The 15,835-nt window shown below is 48.9% G+C and overlaps 1 protein-coding gene across 1 annotated transcript in view; it reads left to right on the top strand.

Annotated features, from left to right (window-relative positions):
• Znf827 (zinc finger protein 827) overlaps positions 1-15,835 on the top strand; it is a 180,611-nt gene that overhangs the window by 97,696 nt on the left and 67,080 nt on the right. The window contains 1 exon segment of the mRNA XM_028892888.2: positions 13,776-13,879. Coding sequence (XP_028748721.1) covers positions 13,776-13,879 — 104 coding nt within the window.

Here is a 15,835-nt window from a genome sequence, read left to right as displayed (position 1 = left end):
CTTTGAGAGCGTGTCCTGGGTGTGCCTAATGCCATCTTCCTGACACACAGCTGAGGGAGAGAGTCCTTGCTAGACTCTGAGAGAGCAGAAGGACAGACCATGGATGAGTCCAATAGAACCCTAATGTTTTTCTTAATTTCCTTTTCCAGCACAGGCCTAGTTTCTACAAGGAGCAGATAAGCAGCCATCATGGTCATTTGGTAGAAAACACATGAGGCATGGTACTATAACCAGACTCCTAAGTTTAGTAATAAAAAGGAGGCCTGAATCTTTCGCCATGGCCCATCACCCAGTCAGACGCTGGATAAGATGGAGGTGGGGGAATGGACTCCTAGAGAAAGCGTCAGATGGCTCCTGGCAGGTGAAGAGGACGGGTTCGATGTTGGGTAACACCTTGGACTTTGACTCGTGGCTGCCAAGAACCCTCTCTTATCATTTATTCCCTATTTCCATTAATAATCCAGTGTCCGTAAAGGGGAGGTCAGATTGCAGGCCTAAAAGACAGGACTTCACACACCCGGCTCACTTTATCCCAAAAAGAGCCACATGTTTGCCTGAATCATCCTTTTATCCATCACTGTACAGGAAGTGGAAAAATCAGAGAAAGAAAGACTTGTATTGTACCATGCAGACCAACATTTAATTTACCCAGTTTTCCAAATCTGAAATGCAGGCTATTTTTCTATGATTTAGATAATGGCAGAAAACATTGTTTACTACAAAGACATATTCACTTGATAGTGTCCAATATAGAATTTTCCTGCGTGGTGGCTTGGATGCATGCCCTTAAATATTTATGATTCAGTAATAGAAATTGCACAGATTGGTAAAAAGCGTCATGTGCTGCCTCTGTTCATGCAATTTTCCCTTCTCATTTCTCTGGCAAACCTAAGAGAATAATGGTGTTATTACTTTAAAAGTGAAAAATTACTTGGGGAACCCTGAGTGAGACAGAGCAATTAAGAAAACAAACAGGAAACGGCAAATGAAATCGGTGGTTGTGGGTCTCTCTCTTTATATTCTGTTTACTGTCCAGATTTTGTGACTTCAAAATTGAGTACATAGAGAACATCAGTGCATTTAATATTGCATCACTATTAATTTCATGGAGCCCCATTCAATTGAGCGACTATAATTTATTTTTATTTTTTTAGTGAAATCAAGGTTGTCTAGGGGCCACATGGTTATCTCCATGAATTTTTAAGATATTCTTTCTCTGTATGCTGCCACCGTTCAGAACATTGTCCCAAGAAAGGTTTAGATTTTTGGTGTCTCTGATGCTGTCCCCCTCTAAACCTGATGCTTTTGTGCCGTGCACAGCCACCTTGGCACACACACTGGCTTGAGAGTCTTTTCCCTGGAAATACATCATCAGTTTATCTTTAAATTTTCATTTTTCAAAGAAATTGAAAGTGGTTCTTAAAAATCGTTTATTACTGACACATGAACCTCTTGAAATACTTGTACATTATTGCCAGATGGGTCTGCCCTGTCTCGCTAAGCTGCGTCCTCCACTGGCTTGCCCATGCCAGGGACCTGGCTCTATCCTCAGTGGCAAGGTAGAGATAAGGCCCTCCTGGAGCTGCCCAGGCCGTGGCTCTCGAGGGGCAGGTTTAGAGTTCCTGTCAGGTCTGAAGAGGCCGCTGATGTCTTTTCTTCATTCTCCATGCTCTGTCGTGTTCTTCTGACTGGCTGGCTCTGGTCTTTTGTCTAACTCTGGAGTGTTGGGGATGAAGGTAACTGTTGAAGACTCACTCAGTGAGGGGATAGCCAGGGTCTGTGACAGGCGCAGCAGCCGGTGGCAACAGAACCAAAGGCAGGCGTAGTCTGGGTGCCGACCCAGCCCTGCTCTTAGCTGGAGTTTTCTCTGAACGTCTCCAAAGCTGTTACTCGATGTCCAGCAAAGAGGCAGAAGCTGACCTTTCCCAGTGGCACAGCTCGCTCTCGAGTGACTGCAGGCCACAGGGGCATCTGTGTTGCGTGGATGTGGTCGGTGGCTTGGACATGACCTTGCACCATTGCAGGGAAGACAGAGCCACCCTCGTGGCTTTCCACAGGAAGCCCTTGTCTTAGTTTCTGTGTGAAGTCACATTCTCCCTGGAGACCTGGTTGTCTAGGAGCTGACATTTCACGCATCCGGGTGTGCTGGGCTCCCTTCGTTGGTCTGTGGGTGGCTTGGGTTGCCCTGATCTGGCCTCTTCGCTTCAGCTGCCCTGACAAGGCCTGCATTGTGCTCCCTGCCCTGGGAAGTTCCTTGGCCCCTGATGGATGAATGCTGAGGCCCAGCCACCAAAACCTGGGCCCTGAACCTTGGTATTAGGTTCGGTGTATTGGCCCACCTTTAGGAAGACCAGAAATAGATGCCACTGTACATTTCAGAGAAAACAGGAGCCATCGAGCGTGCGTGGGTGCGTGTGCGTGTGCGTCTGCCGGAGCAGTTTTTCTCCCACCGTGGTTTTGTTTGGTTTGTCCCACAGCCTCTCTTCCTTGCAGTTCTAGACTTGGGAAACAGTGCAGAAGGTTACAGTGTTGCCAAGTGGTTTCTGTTTCAGACTGTGTTTTTGTTTTTTTACAACTGTAATTCCACACTCATAAAAAGTCAAGGATGGAAACAGTCAAATGGCATGGTCTTTGTGCGAGGTTTTCAGGCTAACTGACTTTCGGGTTACATAGACTACACACTTAACTAATCACCATCAGTGATAGTCCTACCAAGAGAGCACATTGCTAAGTTGGCAATGGGTGTATTTGTGGAATTTATTTTTATGTACTCAAAAATTACCAAAACCAAGATCCTGCTGTATATACAGTTTTATAATCTCAGTTCACCTAGGGCTATGTTATACAATATTTTTGAGTTAGTCAGTGTAACTCAGTATTTTTCTTTTAAGATTTGGCTGGTATCATTCAGCATTTCTATACGTCATAATTGACTTAACCAGCCCTGTTACTGGAGATCCAGAAGACCACTCTTCCCCACGTGTAACTAATGTTGGAACCAGTGCTGAGATAAATGGACTCAGGTGCTGGGCTGGGGAGGCAGCTCAGCAGGAAACTTGTCTGTCGTGGCTGCCTGAGGACCTATGTGTGGCTCCCCAGCGTCCCCCCCAATGGCCATGCACACCTGCAACCCCAGTGTAGGGAGACCGTGCATCCCTGGGGCTCACTGCCTGCTGAGACCAAGGGTGGGTTCAGTGGGATAGCCTGCCTCAATAATAAATAAGGGGGAGGTCAGTGGAGGAAGAGCCTGAGAGTCAGCTCCTGGCCTTCACATGCATGAAGACAAGAAGAACGCACTCACATTCTCCAGGCCTCTGCTATAAACTGCCAAACTGTCTTGCAAAGATTTCATCTATTTCATCTACCATTCTACCAGGAACTGACAAGGAGAGCCAGGCAGACAGAGGCAGGCCAAAATTATTTGAGACCTGACAAACCCTATACTTTCAATTTGAATTTTAAAATGGTTTATTTATTTATTTGTGTGTGTGTGTGTGTGTGTTGTGTGTGTGTGTGTGTGTGTGTGTAGCTACCTGTGAGGGCATCGGATCATCTGGAGCTAGAGTTATAGACAGTTGTGAGTTGCCTGACATTGGTGCTGGGAACCGAACTCAGGTCCCTGGAAGAGTGGTAGACCCTTTTAACCCAGGAGCCAGCCCTCTGGCTCCTAAAGAACTTTTTTAAACCAGTGATTATATTTGCTATTTAGAGTTAAGACATTTTAATTAGAGTTAAGACATTTTGATCTGTTGACTCCTGGTCTTAGAGGTTCTGTCTGTGATAGGCAATGTGCTCATTTTTCATACCCTTCTTTTGGTGTGTTATTCTGTTCCGTGGTTAACCTGGGTCGACTGTGATGATGATAAATTTCAAAACAAAGCAAAAAGAATAAAGTAGTGGTCACCAAGTCCCCACCTCAGCTGAAGACTCGGGCTCCGGTCCTTTTTTGGCATCCTGCTGCTTGTGTGTTATATCACGGGTGTCTTGCCCATTAGAGAAATGTTCTACCACAGAGGCATGCCACAGAGGTGTACCCTAACAGAACTGGACCCTCAGCAAGTCCCCTGAACTGTAAATCCCATCCCAGATGCATCATTCTTGGTCCCCCCCCCCACTTTTTAAGTTTTATTGAGAGAGAGACAGAGACAGAGACAGAGAGGAGACTGTGCACATGTGGAGTCTGTGTGTGTGAATGTTCACACCACAGTGCATGCATGTGGAGGCCAAAGGACAACTTTCGGGAGTCAGTTCTCATCTTATACCATGTGGGTCCCGAGGACTGAACTCGGGTCCTCAGGCCTGGCGCCAGGTGTCTGTTCCCCACAGCCCCACTCCCTGATTCTGTGAGCATATGTCTCTTAAAAAAAAAAAAAGATACTCCCACCATGCCATTAGTTCTTCTGTTGTCAGATGGCCCGTCACGTAGCCGCCTCACCACCTCCAGGAGCAGGAGCAGAAGCTTGGGTGTCCGTGTGCCTGGCTCCTGTCCGCCTGCAGCCCTGCTTTGGAGCCCCCAAGCTGCAGTACCAGCCAGTTTTAAGGCTCATGTCCAGATGACCTTTGCCGGTGTACAGAGATTAACTCACATTTTGACCTCTTCAGTCTCTCTTTTTGAAAATGTATCCACCATGGTGGCTCATCAGACTCCCAGACCCTGTTCTGAGGTCACGGGGTCTCTATTATGTGTCTTTTAGGTTTGAATAAAGAATTTTCAGTCCCTGAGAGTCAGGGTGGGAACTCAGGGCACTGTCTTGGATGTTTTCCTGCCTAATTGCCCTTGGCTGCCATCAGGGTCTAGTGACTGACGCACAGGTGAGATCTCTGGAGGAGGGCCCTCCTTTCCCAGGTCCTGAGAAGGACAGCTCTCCTCTGTTCCCTTATGCCAGTGTTCTTTCTCATTTACTGTTACTTTTTTCATGTTCCATCACTTATAAATATGTTACAAGACAAACATACACATGACATATATATGTGCACACATACATTTATATATGCTAATCATCTCTTTTTCTAAATTGTTACAAATAAATTAATCAAAGAATGTGATGTTTAAGGATAATTAAATAGCCAACAAAATAAGCACTCCCTAAGAAAGAAGAAAACTGGAGTAATCCTGAAAATGAAGGTGAGGACTGGTGATGATCGCTGTCAGCCCGTAGAGGGCATGCCTAGCATGCATGAAGCCCCGGTCCAGCCCCACCATCCCCCAGCTGGGCATGATGGAGCTGGGCTGCAGGCCTTCACTCCTGACCCGGAGGCAGGAGGATGAGCAGGTCATGGCCACCTGTGATCACACAGTAAGTTCCCGGCAGCCTGGGATCTGTGAGACCCTGCCCGGAGAAATTTTAATCAGTGGGGAGGTGTTAAGTTGAAGATGAAATACAAACCATTTAGTCCTAACTCAGAAATCTGAAATGTTTCAAAACTCAAAGTTTTGTGCACCAACATAGCATCACATATGGAAATTTCCACATCTGTCTCCATGTGATAAGTCACCATCAAAACACAGGTGCACTAAAATTATTGTGTGGGATTGCCTTTCCATGAAGGATATGTAGGATCCAAATGGATTTCCTGTTTAGATTTGGGCTCTGTCCCTGAGGTGCCTCTCTATTTCTATGAAGGTGCTCCACGGCACACCGTCTCAGGCATTCCAGGAAACTCAGCCTGCAGTGTTAGTTGACTCTTTTTTTGTGATGGAAAAGCACACAGGTGTGCCGGTGGTGTGGCTCTTGACATCTGAGCAGATTCTCGTGTAACTCTTCTAGCATCACAGAATGTTTCTCTTGTCCTTAGATTCCTTGAGGAGAGATGTAATGAATCCAGCCCTCTCCCTGGTCCTCACCTTTGAATAAGCTCGTCCTCCAACTAGGATGTATTTGAGAAGCTTTCAGAAGGAATCCGTTTTGTTCTTTAGCAAAGCCTGTGGTCTGCCACGCTAGCAAGCCATAGCTTTGTTTAGACTTTGCTAGTCTGTTCATATTTCCTCCAGCTCCTTATCTACAGGAGCTTCCATAGGGGACCTTCCTGTAGCCGCTTGCCTTTTGTCACAGCCACATTCCATGTGGCCAGAATGTCCTTGAACTCGTATGACACACACACTTGGGATAACTCTGTCACCTGTCTCTTGTGGCTTTTGGAAACATGGAAGATTGTTTTCTCGACTACAGTTTCCTGATCACTTCAGAACGAACTCAAATCCTTTTAGACATACTTTCTACCCAGAACTTGAGGAGAGAAAATTCGGATACATGGATGAATAGATAATTAAGAAACTTTTATCTTGAAAATGTACTGTTTTTCACTCACTGTAGAAATCTACCTGTGTGCAGCAGGAGTCAGGGCGATCTGCCTTTTGTGTCTGATGTGGTTCTCAGGAGGAACTCGTTAGAGTGGCCCCTCTCTCTGCTCGGCCGTTCTGTTTCTCTGCAGTTCCCGGCTCAGAGCTGTGAGGTCATCTCCTCCTTTTGAGGAGCAACAGTAGTTGCTCCCTTTAAAAGGTTTGTTTCTTTTTTATTTATTTATTCACGTGTGTGCGTGCGTGCATGTGTGTGCTCATGCACAGATGTCCACAGAGGCCAGAAGAGGATGTCAGAGACCCAGGAGCTGGAGTTACAAACAAATATGAGCTTCCTGGTGTGGGTTCTGGAACCAAACCCCAGGAAGAGTGGGCAGTGCTCTAACCACTGCCCCATCCTTCCAGCCCACCTGGCTACTTTGAAAACATTGTCAGTACTCCAGGTGAAGTTATTGACTTCTCTCTCTCTCTCTCTCTCTCTCTCTCTCTCTCTCTCTCTCTCCCTCCCTCCCTCCCTCCTTCTCTCTCCCCCTCTCTCCCCTCTCTCCCTCTCCCCTCCCCCCCCAACCCTCTGTATGTACGTGCACTTGTGGTTATATGTGCATGTGCTTGAGTTTATGTGTGGAGCTCACTAATTTGGTGAGGCTCACTGGCCAGCAAACTCCAGTGCTCCACCTGCCTCTGCCTCCCCAGCGCTGAGATTTCAGAGTGCGCCACCATGATCTAAACTGAGATTCGCATGCTTGCACAGCAGGCCACTGTCTCCCAGCCCTCAGGCTTCTCTCCCAGCCCTCAGGCTTCTCTCCCAGCCCTCAGGCTTCTCTCCCAGCCCTCAGGCTTCTCTCCCATCTGCATCCACCTTCCTTCCTTGTCTTGCTTGTCCTTGCAGTCCAGTGGGAACTCCCGCAGTGCTGGTGCAGGAAGTGAGGCCGGCCTTGAGCCCTTGAACTTCCTGCCCTGCGTGATGACAGGTCCTGTTGGCCCTGTTAAAGGTGGAAATATCTGTGCCACAGCCGGCACTTAGTGAAACACATCACTGTTTAGAGCTGTGATCTTTCATGGACTGCTTTATTATTTATTGTAAATCTTTCTTTTTGCAGCCCTGTGCTGTGGACCCTGTAGCCTGTGCTGTGTGGGGCCTGGCGTTGGCCACTCTGGATAACAGGACTAGCCCTTCTTATCTTAGCTCGTAGATTTGCTACAGGGGAAACAGAATCATGCACATCAAAACCTGTTTCACTTTTATCCAGAAAAGAAACTCAAATAGATAAAAGTTTAGAAGATGTCTTTCCTAAGCAACAAAACAGAAAAAGAAACAGGTGATTTGGGTCTATTGGAAGTTGACCCAATTCCTACATGTGGGTGCTGACTCTTCCTGGACTGTTTAGATGAACTGACCAGGTCACCTGCCTCCGTCCGAGGCCAAAGGGAACGGACGCACTGCAGATGATGCTGTTAGGTGAAAAACAACTGGTGACCCCGCCCACTGGGTATCAGCTACTGCCACCTGCCACCCTCCCATCAACACGGCCAAAGTACCATCTTCTCTTTCTTGTTTTTTATTTTATTCTCCCACTTACTTAGCTAGCTAGCTAGCTAGCTATTTATTAATTTTTCCTTCCTTAAACTTCCCCTTTCTGGGGGTCAGGGAGGACAGGATCTCATGTTGCCCCGCCTGGCCTTGAACTCATTAGATAGCTAAGGGCAATCTCAATCTCCTTCTTGGCCCTCCTGCCTCCACATCCCATGTGCTGAGTTACTGAGAGGTGATCCAGCACACCTGCTTGGTTGGTGCTAAGGTCGGAACTCAGGGCTCAGTGTATGCTGGGCTACTGCTCAGCCAGCTGAACCACGTGTGCAGCCCCCTCAGCTCACCTTCTGATGGTGGGCGTTGTCTTAATTCGGGTTTCCATTACTGTGAAGAGACACCATGGCCACTGCAACTCTTATAAAGGTAAACATTCAGCTGGGGTGGCTCACAGCTTCAGAGGTTTAGTCCATCATCCTCACATTGTGACATGGTGCTGGAGAAGGAGCTGAGAGTCCTGCATCTTGACCACAGTCAACAGGAAGTAATCTGAGACACTGGGTGTTGCTTGAGCATATATGAGACCTCAAAGCCCACCCCCACAGTGACACACTTCCTCCAACAAGGCCACACCCACTCCAACAAAGCCACACCTCCTAATAGTGCCCCTCCCTATGAACTGATGGGGTCAGTGACACTCAAACCACCCCAGCCTCTTTATAGTAAAAATTACAAAAGACCAGGTAGCTGTAGATCAGGGGGCAAGGGCCATGTGATAGTCACAGACTGGCTCATTTTCTGGAATAATTTGTAGCCAACCTAGATTTCCAGCTCAGGAATTGCACAAACTTCCTTCCCTGTCCATTGTGAAGTCTGGCTTATGTCCCTTCTGTTTTTCTCCCTGTGGGGAGGAAGCCCCAGGTACCTTTGGGACTTTACCCCACCAAGCAGTAACTGGCAACCTCACCGTCACTTGACCACGATGCCTTGAGCACCACATGGTCCAGCACCGTTGAGAGCTGTGGCCTTCTGTACTTCACAGCTCACTGCCTGTGCAGCTGGAAGCTACAGCTGTAGGGCTGGACCTTGACATATGGCCAAAGTAAGACTACCTATGCTTAGAGACCCAAGTCCTCGTGGCTGGCACTCTCCAAGGGTACTTTTCCTCCAGCATGGGGAGGATGGGAGGATGGTGTTCATAACCATACTACCCTGGATACCTTAATACCTTTTCCTCTTTATATGTTTGAGACAGGATCTCATTCTGTAGTACAGCCTAGCCTGGATATCTGTAGTTCAAGCTGGCCTGGAACTTGAGGTCATCTTCCATTGTTGAGGTTACAGGCTGAGGCCCAGCTGAGAGCAGCTTGCCTTCAGAAGCAATGGGTGGGCATGGCTCAGGGGCTGCAGAAGTTTTAGAAAACTGGGACACAGCTTAGCTTTTGGAAAAAAACCGACTGGGTCAGTCTCACCTCCCTGTGCCTCCGTTTATAAAAACACAGCTTGCTCCTGCTCTCCAGGAACCTGCATATTGAGACAGCCTCTCTACCACTGCTCTTCTGGTCCTTCCTTACATGTGCTCTGAGAAGGACCCATGGGTCTGTGTTGTTCGGGATTCCTTAGGTATTCAGAGCCTGGGGAAGTCTAAGGCGGATAATGAAGGCAGCCAGCCTGGGTTCGAACTTTGCTTCAGCTCTAGCATGGACAGTTAGTTCATCGCTTTTCTAAGAAGTCCACTCATCTGTATGATAGGGATATAATAATGGTGGCTATCCCCACAGGATCCTCTGAGGATTACCTGAAGCCACGCCAGAAACAGTGTGAGGGTGTACTGGGTCCTCAGAACTGTACTATTAAACCTCACTAAGCTTTGGCAGCACCACCAGAAAGATGAGTTCGGAGCCACATTCTCAGTGATGAAACTCAGACTAGAGGGATTGTTTGGTGAAGGCGCTAAGTAAGTGGCCAGTATGGATGCCAGTCTACCCATGCCTTAAGGCTCCTCCTGTTAAACACTATGCCAGTGTCAATGCAGGGAATTACAGTGGTCTAGCCTGGACTAGTGCTGTGCTAACCTAGTGTCTCTTCATGGATAACCTTTACTGCCTTGACTCCTAGACGTTTCTGCATTGACCCCTGACCCCACAAATGTAAGTGCTTCTATTGGTGCATTTTTGTGTTGGGCATGACACTCTTCACATTCTGTTGCCTCCAGAGAATTTTTTCTGTGCAGGATGAAGCTGGCTTGAAGAGTGGAAAACTTACTTAGAAGTAACTGTGACCCGAGATCACTTTCTTTTTGACTCGGGGGCTGCACCGCTCGCTCACGGGACCTGTGCTGTGGAAGAGGGGGTAGCAAGGTGCAGCATCTGCTCCGTAGCCCTGCCAAACCCCGGAGGCTCTTTCCTTTGTGGAGCTCGGCAGCCTGGCCTTGCTTCTCTAGGAGTCTCGGGGTTGGTGTAAACAGCCTGTGGTTTCCGCCTGCTCTCTCTTAAAGCCTGCCTCCGTCCGCGCGGCTCGCCGCACTGCCCACCAGCAGCGCCACTTCCTGTATGCGCAGTGCTGCAGCCACCTGCCTGGCTTTCTCAAGCCCTCCAGGCTGTCTCCGGTAGTCAGTGACTGAAAACCAAGTCCTGTCCTGCCTCCCCACTCACTGAAGACACTGTTCCTAGGCAGTGCATCTGTTCGTAGGTCAAAGCATGCTCCCAGCACTGGGGTCCCACTCATCTCTCTCCACGTGGCTTTCTTGCAGCTCTACATGCTGACTGTCCTCAGTCCATGTTCCTCAGGCTTCTTGGAACCTGGTGACTCTACCCTCCTTGCCATCATCTGGGCCCCTGGCCAGGCCAGCCTCCCGTGTCACACAGAGCCCTCTTCCGCATTGCCTCAGACGCCTGCCCCACTTCCCAGCTAGGACGTCCTCGCTAGGCCATGCCTCGCATCCGAATCTGCTGATGTCCTGATCTCCCACCGCCATGGTGGGTGGGACTCGCTCCCAGGCCCACTCAGCACAGGCACTCACCAAGTAGCTGCTGTAAAACTGAGGACAGACTCTGGCCATAGCTGTAATAGCTACCCATAAAAGTGGGCAGGGCACAGTTCTCAGTGGTGTGGATATTTATGAACACACTTTCAAGGGCTACTCTTGGGATTTCAGGGTCCCCAAAAGGAAGTTTCTACTAGGTCCCCTGAGCCCTCGTATTTCAAGGTGACTCAGCCAGGTGTGGTGCCACGTTTGTGCAATCTCAACAGCTGGGAGGTAGAGGCAGGAAGATCATCCTTGGCCATGGAACAAGTTCAAGGCCAGCCTGGAGACCCTGTCTCAGAGATAAATAAATGAGCACTCCTTTAATCCCAGGACTCTGGAGGCAGAGGCAGGCGGATGTCTGTGAGTTCAAGGCCAGCCTGGTCTACAGAGTGAGTTCCAGGACAGCCAGGGCTACACAGAGAGACCCTGTCTTGAAGATAGATAGATAGATAGATAGATAGATAGATAGATAGATAGATAGGCAGGCAGATAAAATTAAGGTAGTTTCTACAGACGGAGCCATGGTCACATGATGGCTTACTCACCTTTCCTTCGGCAGTGTCACTTTGTGTGTGAGCTTCAGAGTTAATGACACGGAAAACGCGTGCGTGCGTGTTGATGGGGATGGAGCCCAGCCTCATGCATGCTCAACAAGCACCCTGCTGATGAACTTCAGCCCGGCCCTGGTGTCCAGAAGCCTCATGCCCCGTCTGACCAGAGTTTTCCCTCACACCTTAATGTTCTTTGGTTCTTAAGAGTCTGCCTCATGTGAGGGCTGGACATTATCCTAACCCCACCGCTAACAAGGGCTTCCAAGTCAGAACGGCTTTCCTTTGGTTTGTTGCAATGACATCTATGCAAAGGGGACTTCCCTTTTTGTTAACTTGTATGAAAAGTTGATTAATTTGTTCTCCTTTGGGCTACACACTAAAATACATCCCATTTATTCAGCATTTGCTGTATGCACTGGCACCATACAGAACAGTCCATGGACGCTTCTGTTTGACCCTCACACCTCCTTGGTGATATGTGAGCACTGTTATCCCATTTACAGAGGAGAAATGGAGGCCCCAGGAAGTGAAGGAGTGTGTGCGCAGTCGCCCCCGTGTGCTAGTGTAGCTGGAGTCCGGTTCTGGCGCACATGCCCTCAGCCAGCAATGTTCCTGCCACTGGCAGTTTCTGTGTGGTCTGTCTGAAACTTTCCTGTGTCCGTGCTCTGAGTGGACCACAGCTTGTGCACTTTAAACCCCGTTTAGATTGCTTACTGCTTACGGTACAAATTCAAAGCGTGCCAGGCAGAGTCACGGCAGTGTAGCCTACCCGGTGTAGTGGAACTGTATTGCCAATGATGTGTTCTTTCCTTTAAAACAATGCTCTCTTCCACTTTTATCTTAATACCATCTCCTTCATATTTATTTGTTGTAACTGTAGTCTAGGGTCATACTTAGAAAGGCAGCACCAGGTGTGGGATTCTCATGTCCTGGGATCTGTTCTTTGTCCTGCTCCTTCAAGCTGCTGAGTAACTCTGCCTCTGGGAAGGTCTGATCAATCCCAGGCCCTGCTGGGAGGCATAGGTAGAGCTAGGGAAAGAGCTCTTCTTCTGGGTTCAGGCTTCTTCTGCAGCTTAGGTTTATCTGGCCCCCAGCTTGTGTCAGATAGCCTCAGCCCAGGGGCTTCATCACTGGCTCCTTGTCTGTTCGTCCCTCCAATCTGGGGACCATGTAACTGCCAATGGCCTTGCCGCCACCTTGGGTCTCAGATCCTCTGGTTGGATTTTCTGTGATGTGCACAGCCAGGGCTTTCTGTTCTCCAGGGAGGACCTGGATTGGATACCGTGTTGCCCCACGTGTGATTGCAATCCTTAGTTTGCCGGAGAGATTTAGACAGTGGCTTTGGTCACTGGGTTCGAACCCAGTGTTCTCTGGCAGTGCTGTGGGGAGACTCCCAATAGCAGTTCTAATGGGTCACTACAAGCGGCTCGTGCTGCTCAAGTCGATGCTGTCCCTGTCCGTGAAGCTGCAGCCTGTGTCCTCCGCAGCATGGCTTCCCAGCTTACAGAACCGTCCCAGTTCCAACCCGAGCTGCAGTTTCTGTGGGCCCAGGAGGTTTTGCCTGAGTGCAGTAGTCCCAGGCTCCACTCTGGTGTGCCTCCATGTGTACTGTTGGTGTCTGAGGGGCCAGGTGACAGATTATGGAACAGGCAGGCTGGGTCCATCTCCTCCACTGGAGAAAACACAGAGAAGTTCTTTTTGATTCGGAGCCAGCAATGATCTTCATTCATGCCCGGAAAGCATGTGAGCAGGCAGGGAAAAGTACACCCAGCCACTGAGCCGGCCCTAGACTTGAGTTTCACTATGTTTCAAATGTGATGTTTTAGGGGCTGGAGAGAGGCTCGGTGGTTATGAATGCTTGCTCCTTTTGTAGAGGACTCAGGTTCGGTTCCCAACACTCACGTCAGATAGCTCACAACCATCTGACTTCACTTCCCCTGCATCCCACCCTCTCTTCTGGCCTCCACATGTGTGTCACACACATGAGTACACACACGCACACACACACACACACACACACACACACACAGGTACAGACGTACACACACGAGTATACACACACACACAAGTACAGACATGCATCCATGAGTATACACACATGTACACACACAAATAAAAATAAATCTTTTTTTGTAAAGGTCATGTTTTATTTGTGGACCCTGGGTATGAAAAGAATGCCCATGTGATGCTCTTTTGAGACAACCTGTCCTCTCTTCCTCAGTTACAAGCATAGTCTTATTTATATTCCTTAAATGTCATTGAAAAAGCACCAGTCTTTCCAGTATTGTGTGTTTATGTTTGGAGCCAGATGCGCTGGGTGTGTTAAATAACTTTAATTTACTAAACCTCCCTCCCCCTCCCCTGCCCCAGCCCTTTCTTTTCAGAAGACACATTTAGACAATCACCATTCACCTCCAATTCTAAAGACCTGCTGCCCGGAGAAGCCGTGCTGCATGGAAGAATACCGGCTGCAGGTAAGACACGCTGTTGCCTGCTTCTGCCGCCGCCGCCGCCGCCGCCGCCGCCGCGGCCGGGTGCTTGCGAATGGCTTTTCTGAAGTGTGTGTTCAGATGCTCATGGCTTAGGCAGTGCAGCTATTCCTGGGAAGGGAAGTTTTAGAAAAGAGGGAGACTTGCCTTTGAAACTGCCATAAAAGTTGACTGACATAAAATGCAGACTGTGGGCTCTCCTTTGTCTGTTTTAGGATCTGATCATCCCGTCCTGGCTGTTATTTTGTCCACGTAGTGAATTTCTTTGTCTTTAAAATAGAGAACTGTAAGGGCAGGGAGACATCCGGGACGGCTTGGTCAGTGTTTAATACACCATCATGAGGACCTGAGCTCCATCCCAGCTCACATACCCTGAGCCCCACTGCTCACCTACAGTCCCAGGATGGCAGACAAGACAGCAGGCACTGGGGCCTGCTGGGCAGCCACTCTGGCCACATCCAAGCTGCAGGTTCAAGAGATACCTGGTGTCAAAGCTAAGGTGAAGAGGACCTCATTGTTGAGCTCTGGCCTCCACATGTGCATGTACACAGACAGATAGACAGGCGCGTGCGCACAAACACACACACACACACACACACACACACACACACACACACACACGGAAGCTATAACCTGAAAATGATTCTGTCATATATGTTGTCAGTAGTTAGGGCAGGCTGTAAGAGCTGGGGAAGGCTGCGTGAGCACTAGCTGCTGCAGCCTGTGGGCTCCACAAACACCACCATCCATAGCAGGACCCAGCCCATCCGGGAGACATGACCTCCCCGAATTCCATCTCTTAGCCACAGGGCCTGCTGCAGCCACCTCAGAGCCCCCTTGCACTCCCAGCCACCAACACACAATTCCCCCTGTCCTTCACTTCCCTTTTCTAGAGCAAAAGAGAGTGTTATGCTTTTATCAAGGCACAGCTGTCCCTCAAGGCACGCGCGCGTGTGTGTGTGTGTGTGTGTGTGTGTGTGTGTGTGTGTGTGTGTGTGAACAATTGTTATGGAGCATATGATAACCACTTACCCACCCACCCTCCCATCCCACCACCATCCATTCTGTCTTGGCCATTGACGGACACTCAAAAGCACTCCATGATCCCTGTCCTCAGAATGTCTCTGAGAGCAGAATGGGAGACTGAGGTTCTGTGTGAGTGTGTGTGTGTGTGTGTGTGTGTGTGTGTGTGTGTGTGTGTGTGTACAGGAAGGGCTTCAAATAGGGTTATTGGCCTTGTAACCCTTTCCAGAATCAAGTCCAAGTACTGCCACACCCCCAGGAACTGTGCTTTCCAAAACGTTGAGAGCCGAGGAGCTTAAAATGTAGAAGAGTCATGTGGCTTCTTCTGAAGGGTCATGTGAGTGGGCGTCACAGTGTGTGCCACGCAGAGGGGAGAGTCAAGCCTGCCCTTCTTTAACCTGGCAGTGGCAGATCCCAGCGTTTTCTTGGCTCTGTAGGCGGAACATTTCTGCCCAGTCTCTGGAGGGAGCGTGCGCACATGGGAACACATGATGTAATGGCTGGTTCTAGGGATGGAAGGACAGTCTGTTTAGTTTTCTATCTTCCTTCTCAGGCAGGGTGTCTTGGAGCTACTGTTTGCTCCCTACAGTGTCATTTGAAAAGCTGTCACCCTGGTCCCCAAAATTATTGTCCTGCTGTTAAGTTGATGGATTGTGACTTTCTAATGTCAAAATAACTGCCCAGGAATTGCCTGTCAGAGTGCTGTGACCCATACAGCTAGTATCCCATGATATATATATATAAGCCCCATGTTGCTGGTGTCACATCTGGCTTAGCTGTGTTTAACAATTTAAAAATTGGAGGGGTTTGGAGGAGACAAATCAGAGAACGTTCAGCTGCACTGTGTATGGGAGGTGTTCTGTGGTGGTAGGTTTACATTGCATGTTAGATAAACTCACATTTGTAGAGCTAGCTCTT

Source organism: Peromyscus leucopus, chromosome 5, assembly GCF_004664715.2.
Source record: "Peromyscus leucopus breed LL Stock chromosome 5, UCI_PerLeu_2.1, whole genome shotgun sequence".
Taxonomy (NCBI): Eukaryota; Metazoa; Chordata; class Mammalia; order Rodentia; family Cricetidae; genus Peromyscus; species Peromyscus leucopus.
The sequence above is the reverse complement of the archived record's forward strand: the minus strand, read 5'-3'. Positions and strand labels throughout refer to the sequence as shown.